The following is an 8,915-nucleotide window of genomic DNA, read 5'->3' on the forward strand; positions in this document are numbered from 1 at the left end:
AAAGACTTTTTAGTAGACAGAGATCAATGGATTGTTGTGGATTCGGGTTTTGCATCGATGGGGATGTCAACATAAAGCTAGATGAAGTTGGATAGGAAGGAAAAGAGCACAATATGATTGTGTCTTACAGATTCAATATTACTGAATGTCTTAGGGAAAGCTACAACAAAGGCTTTATGGGACAAGTTAGGGGCTTTCTATTAGTTTAAGCCCTTGGTGATAAAATTACTCCTACAGAGAAAGCTTTATAACCTAAGGATGAAGGATGGAGACTTGGTGACAAAGCATCTGAATGCCTTCAATACTATGGTGAGTCAACTATTATATGTTAATATTAAGATTTTTAAATGAAGATAATTTCACTAATCTGTTATGCTCTCTACTAGACTCATGGGATAGTTTGGTTGTTTCCATAGGTATTAATGCAACTACCTTAAAACTCGATGAAATAGTCTCATCCTTCTTGTTGGAGGAGATGAGATAGAAAAATGTGGAGAGTCATAATGGAGATTCCTTGTTTGTAAGAGGACACTCCAAAAACAAAAATAGCAATAAGTCCTTAAGTGGGATATCTAAGTCTAGATGAAAATTGAAATCTCTATGAAAGTTTGTAAATGTATATTTGAAATGTGGAAAAAAAGGGCATTACAAGAAATTTTGTAAATCCAAAATTGTAGAGAAAGGGAAGGGATCTGAAGATGCTCCTTCTATCTAAGCAAAAACCTCGTCATATGAAGGAGGAGATGTGTACTTAGCCTCTTCAATTACATAGGTAGATCATGAGGCATGGTTGGTCAACTCATACACATCTTTTCATATGACTCCTCACAAGTAGCGGATTTACGAGTATGAAAGATTTGAGGGTGGTGATGTTTTCTTAGGAGACAAATCCAGAGACAAAATCATAGGACAAGGAAAATTCAAGTTGACGCTCATGGGTGAGAGGATTAGGACACTCCATGGTGTTTTTCACATACCTAGATTAGCTAGAGAAATTTAATTTATGTAAGCAAGATGAGTGATGTAGGTGTAAAAATAGTGTTTGGAAAGGATACCTTCATAATGGTTTGAGGAGAAATGGTATTGCTTAGGGGAGTTCAAATTGGAACTTTGTATAAGTTGTTGGGAAGCATTGTTAGTGTTGGGTGCAACTGTAACACCCCTGCTTGACTCCTAGAATGTAAATAGTATGTACATGTAGAATTAGGCTAGTGAGCTAGAACATACCCAAGTATGTATGTGTTATGTTTTGAGGTTATCATGCCCGTGTACACATGTATATTTTGAGTCTAGAAGGCATGGTAATGTAAATATTTACACATTAATAAAAATAAACTGGTTACAAACCAAAAATATGTAAACGAAAATGGAGGGTTGAAACTCCATGGATGGGTGAGTTAAAAGGGATTATATGATTTAATAATCATATAAAGTGGCCATTGATATAACCAAATTCCATGAAGGGCTTCGGTGAATTCTAAGTGGAAAAAGGAGGGAATGCCTATAAAAATGAGTTGGATAGCTCTATGGTGGGGGGATGATGACAAATTCCTATGCTATGGGGAGTACAAAAAAGTCCAATAAGAGAATATGAAAGAACTACCATGGAAGCATGGTGTATGTAGTGGAAATGGAGACCTAGAAGGCTCAAATCAATTGATGCAGTGGCAGGGAAGATTCGTTCTTGTGATACTCGTGGAAGGGTATCCCACTTCTCACGTGGTTTTTGTTGTTCAAAGTCATTCTTATTTTCATTGTAGATTTTGGAAATATTCTAGAATAGAATAGAGGCTAGTAAGATAAAGACTAGTAAGATCAATTTTTTGATTTTTTGACTTTGTCGTATTCTAAAATATTCCCAAAATCCACAATTAAAATAAATTTAACCATTATCACAATCTCCTCAATATGTATACCTACTCTAAAACCTTCCTTCGTGATTCTCCCACTGCATATTCACAATATTATATTAATATATCGAATCAGCAATAACTTTATATTAATCACAGGAGTTTGTGTTATCATCCTTTGTTCTTAATAAGGTGTTATAGAGCCAAAACAACTCTCTCTCTCCTTCAAAAAAATCTACAATTTTTCTATTATAAAAAGAAACCCGTCACATAGTTCAATATTGAGCATTTCTTTAAAGAAAGTCGATTGATGTTTATGTCTGGTGGTGTTATCTGATTCATTACAAGATTAAATGTTTATTTTAATAATTTTTTTATTTTACAAGGTATGAAGATGCAATGAACGAAGAAGAATATTTGGATGATCACTTTCAAAGTTTGATTTGAATGTTTATGTTTGGCGGTGTTATTTTATTATTAGTGTTATCTGAGTCATTATATGCTTAAATGTTTATATGTTGTAGTATTTGTTTTTATAAGCATTTTTATTTTTGGAATATGGTTATTGGAATTTTAATTTATTTATTTAATATTTAATTGATGGATGGTGGAGATTAAAGAATATTTTTATTTACAATGGTGGTATTGATAAGTCATGGTATTAGGCCAAACTAGTTTAACAAAACCTATTTACGAGTTCAGAAACTCTATGGTTAATAACCTTGTTACATGTTTATTAAAATGTATATATGTTTAACTCATAATTAATTCGTTTTATATGTTACATTGTCTAGTTAGAAGTAGATGCGTAATGACAAGTTTATCGTTTGAAATAAAAGTAAAATATTCACTAAATGAAAAGTTATGATTAAAAACAAAAATAAATATACATACTCGCTAAACATTATAAAACATTATATATATATATATATATATATATATATATATATATATATATATATATATATATATATATATATATATATATTATATAACATCAATAATCTAACTCTCATATCAATCCAATATGAGGAAGATATATAATTTCTTCCATGCTTAGAATAATAAGCCTGCATTATTTAAAAAATATATTAATAACAAAAAATAGTTCACGCTCAACTATAAATAACAATAGCATATTAAAATCTAAATATTGATTAATGTATGTTTATACCAACTTAAAGGTAAAAAAAATATTATAGTGCTTAACAACCCACTATGGCTGAGATTATATTAAAATCTACATATTGATTAACATATGTTGATACCAAAGGTAGATAGGATAGATTTTTTTTGAAGATTCGAACCTGCTTGCCGTCGCTCTGCAACTGATCTCCTCTGCGATTGAGGTCGTTGCCTCGGAGGGCTTTGCTCTTCTCCTGTGGGCTGGGTTTTCCAATACCTGAGTTGTTCCTGCGCGGCGCCTAGACTGGGAGTCGCGGCGCATTGGGTCGGCGCGACACTTTGAGTCGGCCGTCCAGTGTTTCATTTGACTGTGCGCGGCGCTTTGAACCTGCGCAGTGCTCTGGCCATTCTGCGCGACGCATCAGCCCTCTGCTCTTTTCTTGGCTTTACAGGGGCTCTATCACTTTTGTGTTGGCTAGAAGGACCATGTTTTGATCGTTGGGATTTGTGTGTGCTCGTTTCGATCGAGCTAAGGCGTCGCTGCATCAATGGAGCCACCCCCGCCACCTCCCCTTTCTGATGCTGATGCCTTTCTCAAACTTTTGGATTCTCTTCCAAAGAAGAAAGTGACCGAGGCTGCGAAGTTTGTGAAACGTTTGGATGACATCCCTGAGATTTTGCTCCCTCCTGAGGGTCCAATTCAGGTTGCCCTTTCTTTGGTTGAGCGTGCTTTGGTTGGACAATTCACTGGACTCTGGCCCTCCCCCAAAACCACGGAGAGCTGGGTTGCAAGGAACTGGGCACCACTGATTAAAAGCAAAGTCACTTCGTATTTTCTAGGGAAGGGATTCTTTCTGTTTGAATTCTCTGAAAAGGATGATAAGGATTTGATATTCCGTAACGGTCCCTATTTCATGGGCCCTCAGGCGCTGTATCTCAATAAGTGGACACCCGATTTTGACCCAGCAGTTGACGTCCCCAAAGCCATCCCTGTGTGGGTTAGGCTGCCCAACCTGCCAGTGGATTGTTGGAATTGGGAGTCTCTTAAGCACATCGGAAACACCTTGGGCAAATTCATTGATCAGGCAAATAATAAAGACCAATACAACTGTGCTAGAATCTGTGTTGAAGTTGACCTTGAGGTCGGTTTGCCCGAGGAAATAAAAATCAGGGTTGGAAGTTGGACTCATGTTCAAAAGCTGGACTATGAGCAACTTTCATTCAAGTGCCGGAAATGCCATTTCTATGGCCATTTTGCTAGAGGCTGTCCAAAGAATAGTGAAGTGGAGAAAGGCAAGGAGGAAGGATGGACTCAGTTTAAAAGGACCAAAACTGCCCACAAAGCCCCTAGAACTGGTAATATAAATGGCAAAGGCCCCTAGGCAAGCTCTGGGATAAAAACACCTTTCTTGGAAGAACAAGGAAACAAATTTACGCAGTTAAGCTCAGCAATAGAAGACACCCAAGAAATAGAGATGCATAAAGAAGGATCGCCCCACAAAGAGCCCCCCTCGGGACCAAAGCAAGTCGAAAGTAATGCAGACAGATCGAAAGAGATACCCACAGAAGAGGCTGAGGAAGTGCAAGGCTCGGAAGACTCAGAAGAAGAAGGTGAAATAGGGGATTCGCAAAAATCGACTAGAAGATCATTAAGAGGCTGAAAATCTGCCCGTGAAAAAAGAGAGCAGGAGACTTATAAAGACAAACTCCAAGGAAGCCAACCAACCCTCGAGAAACTCTTGGCAAAAACACCGAAGACGACCAGAAATCAGTCCCAGAGCTCTAAAGGAGCTCTCCATTCAAAAAGAAAGTGATGAAGATTGTCTCCTGGAATTGTAGGGGTATGGGGAGCAGAATAAAAGAAGAAGCCATCAAAAGCCTAATAAGATCTGAATCTCCTGATATACTCCTCATCCAGGAGACTAAAATGGAGGACAAGGCCTTCCTCCATATTGGCAAAAAATTGTGGAAGAGAAGTGAAGGGCAAGCTGTTTCAGCTTGTGGTGCCTCAGGAGGCGTGGGCACCCTTTGGAACACAAACAAATTCTCAAGGATCAAAGAGGTCGCCAACACCCATTGGTTGTTCTCTAAGCTGCAACATGCTGATTCAGAAGAGACCCTTTGTCTCTTCAACGTGTATGTTCCAGTCAGTGTAGGAGAGAAAAAGATCTGTTGGGATTCCATTAGAAGTTTGGCAGATTCTGAAGATTTAGCAAACATCATCATTGCAGGGGACCTAAATCTCACCTTATCTTTGGCTGAAAAGCGTGGAGGAAGCATTGTAAGGGATCCGGCGCGAGAATGGGTTGAGGATCTGCTTCAGGATTGGGACATGATCGACATTAAACCTTCGTCGGGCAAGTACACTTGGTCCAATAAAAGACTCGGTCCGGGACATATTGCTGCAAGGTTAGACAAATTTCTTGTTCAAAGTGCTTTTCTTCTTCTTGGTTTAGAGTCTAGAATGCATATTCTCCCTTGTAGTGTCTCCAATCACAGACCCATCAAACTTGATCTTCTGTCCCATATGGATCAAGGTCCTATCCCTTTTAAATTCAGTCCCCTTTGGGTCAAGGAACAATCCTTTATGCAACTAGTAAAAGATAGTTGGAAGCAACTAGTCAACGACTCTGCCTTCTTTGTTTGGGAGGAAAAACTCAGGAGAGTGAAAGCTGCAATGAAAACTTGGGTAAAATCCCTTCCTAACCCAGCAGTGGAAAGGAAAAAGATCCAAGAATGTCTCGAGATTCATCATCTGAAATCGGAAAATGAAGAGATCACAAAAGAAATTCTAGACAAGGAGGCTGAACTTCAGCAAAAGCTACTCAAGGCAAGCTTGGCCGAGGAAGAGTACTGGAGGATTAAATCCCGTAGGCTTTGGCTTAAGGCAGGAGATAGGAACTCATCCTTCTTTCACAAGCAAGCCCAAGCTCGGAAAAGTTTCAATTCCATCTCAGAAATCAAGGAAGAGAACATCAAACACAGAGATATACAAAGCATAAAAACGTTGCTTTCCTTCACTTCAAAAATTTGTACAACGAAGAAGAGGGACTGGGGCATATTTCAACTTTAGTGAATGAGGTGCCCTCTTTGATTTATGCCAGAAAGAATCAGTTTTTGGAAGCAAAAGTCACTAATAATGAAATAAAAATCGCCCTCTTTGCAATGGAGCCAGATAAGGCCCCGAGCCCAGATGGCTTTACTGCCAGATTCTTATAGAATTGTTAGCAGATTGTGGAAAAATATTTATGCAGAATGGTCCAGAAATCACAAGCTTGTCAAAAAATTGGGGGAAGCACCAATTCGGCTTTCCTGGCCCTTATTCCTAAGGAAAAAGGCGCCAATTCCTTGACCAAATTTCGTCCTATCTCCCTTTGCAATATAGGCTACAAGATGATAACAAAAGTGATTGCAAATAGACTGAAAACCATTCTTCCAGACATTATTCTTGAGAATCAGGGAGGTTTTATTCAGGGAAGAGAGATTGTGGACAATTTTATCCTGGTCCAAGAGGCGATCCATTCAAGCTTGACCCGGAAAGAGAAAGGAATTATTATCAAGTTAGATCTTGAAAGCGCCTTTGACAGGGTGAGACATAGATTTCTGTTGGATGTCCTGCACAAATTTGGTTGTGGCCTCAAATTTATCAATTGGATCAAGGCTTGTATTAGTGAGCCCTGGATTGCCCCTTTTGTGAATGGGAGGGCTAATGATTTCTTCAAATCCTCTAGAGGGCTGAGGCAAGGGTGTCCTCTCTCCCCCTTGCTCTTTGTCCTCCAAGCTTCTGTTCTCAGCGTCCTTTTGAATAAAAAGCAGACTGATCGAGAAATAATGGGATTGAACATCGTAAGAGGTGTCAAAAACATAAACCATGTGCTATTCGCGGATGACTCTCTCTTGCTGGGTGCAGCCTCCTTGGCCTCGGCTAAAAGATTTAAAGATGTGGTGGATGTCTATTGTGAAGACTCGGGAAGTAGCCTCAATAAAGGCAAATGTCATATCTACTGCCAGATCGCTCCAAGCCATCTCCAGCTGTTTCGGTTTCGCAACCTCCTCTTCATGGTCATCCTTCAAGTATTTGGGGCTCCTTGTTTTCCAAAAAAGTGCTCTCAGCAGAGACTAGCTGCCTCTGATGGAAAAATTTAAGTCCAAAATCCACTCCTGGGGCTTCAATTGGCTCAATCTGGCTGGCAAGATAGTGCTTATAAAAGCTATCTTGAACAGCCTTCCCATTTATCAGTCTTCAGTTATGATGGCTCCTATTGGCATCATGAGGAAAATGGAGGATTACATAAGGAATTTCTTTTGGAAAGGCGGCAAAGAAAATGAGAAGAAAATCCCTCTATTAAGTTGGGATATAATCTCCTTGCCCAGAATGGAAGGTGGTTTGGACTTCAAGAATATTAGTAAGCAAAATAGGGCATTGGGTGCAAAACTGTTATGGAGGATAATTGCCCCAAATCCGGGTTGGGCTCAGCTAGCGTTGTGGAAAAAATATTTCTGTGGGCAGAGAACACGCTGTCTGGACAATCCCATTACAACCTCCGGAACGATGATCCACAAACTGTGCGCAAAAGCTTCCTCCTTAATTAATCTCCATGCGCACTGGATCCCTGGAAATGGCAAGCGCATTAAAATCTGGGATGACCGTATTATGGGTTGTGATCCCCTAGCTGATGATCGCTCCCTGGTTTTGTTGAAAGATTGGATGGACAGAGCTGGTTTTAAAACTCTGTGGGACATATCTCATTGGGAGAATGGTGATTGGCAGAGTTGGGAAAAGTTAGAGGTGCCTAAGAACCTTTCCAAAGATTACGCAATCTTTCTATCCCTCTTAAAAGGCAAAGCCCCTTTGAACAACAGAAAATCAGAAACTCTGGGATGGGGTCTGATCCCTGGGAGTTACACAGTTTCGCAGGGTTATAGGCAGATCACTTTGCATCCTCATGTACCTCATGACCCGAAGCCCTGGCAGGGGATCTGGTCTTAGACATCGATCCCGAAAATCGCCTCATTCTGTTGGCTTCTATGCCATTAGAGAATTTTGACCGATGATAGGCTTCGGAAAAGAGGCTATATGGGGCCCTCCCGTTGCTCGCTATGTGGAGAAGACGAATAAAATGCCTCTCATCTGATGCTCTACTGTAATTTTGCTGCAGAACTTTGGAAAGAGGCCTTAGGCCCATGGAGCATCGCCTTCGCCCCCCCAATCGCTGCTCAGACCTGTTCTCAATCTGGAAGCTAACGTACCCTAGTGGCACTCCTCAGAATGCTCACATCAAAGAAGCCTAGCTCACCCTTCCCAAATTAATCTGCTGGAAAATATGGCTGGAAAGAAATCAAAGGATATTCAGAGACAAGAAGAGCGATCCCAAGATAGTCTGGGTAAAAATTAAAAGCCAGCTAAAAGACTGTTTGGGAGATCAACTTGACGGGGCAGATCTTAGTGAACAAGACGCTGAATGGGGCGCTACTCTTGATCTCCACTTCATTGATATAGTCAGGCATCCCTCTCCTCTAAAACACTGGCAAATTCACCTTAAGGTTGCAGACTTCTTTGAGTTTTGCACCAAGAAGGCAAGAAATGCTCTCTTTTTTGACGGGGCAGCAAAAGGCAATCCTGGTATTTCCGGAGCAGGTGGAGTAGTCAAAAGTGCAGAGGGCAGAACTGAATTTAGATACGCCTGGGGAGTGGGCTTCAATACCAGCATTCAAGCTGAAGCTCTGGCTCTTCTCCAGGGGCTCAAGCAGCTCATTTTTCTGGGTATCAAAGATGCAATAGTATTTGGTGATTCCCAGTCTATTATAAAGGCCATTGTGGACAATTCTTCACCTTCAGATTTAAGGTTATCAAGATTGATGAGCAGAATTAGATCCCTGTTAAAATCCTTTCAGAGTTTGGAATTCCTTCATGTAAAGAGAGATAACAACAAAGAAGCT

The 8,915-nt window shown here is 40.0% G+C and overlaps 2 protein-coding genes across 2 annotated transcripts; both read left to right on the plus strand.

The window, feature by feature from the left end:
* Window positions 1-3,523: 3,523 nt before the first annotated feature.
* LOC149183460 (uncharacterized) lies at window positions 3,524-4,357 on the plus strand. Its single transcript, XM_089414953.1, has one exon. It carries the CDS (start codon window positions 3,524-3,526, stop codon window positions 4,355-4,357), a length of 834 nt encoding a protein of 277 aa, XP_089271079.1.
* Window positions 4,358-4,902: 545 nt separating this feature from the next.
* On the plus strand, window positions 4,903-6,048 carry LOC149183461 (uncharacterized). The gene has a single exon (XM_089414955.1). It carries the CDS (start codon window positions 4,903-4,905, stop codon window positions 6,046-6,048), a length of 1,146 nt encoding a protein of 381 aa, XP_089271081.1.
* The last annotated feature ends 2,867 nt before the right edge of the window (window positions 6,049-8,915 follow it).

Source organism: Pinus tabuliformis, chromosome 3_2, assembly GCF_031772625.1.
Source record: "Pinus tabuliformis cultivar Carrire ecotype Pingquan chromosome 3_2, CPIR1, whole genome shotgun sequence".
NCBI lineage: Eukaryota > Viridiplantae > Streptophyta > Pinopsida > Pinales > Pinaceae > Pinus > Pinus tabuliformis.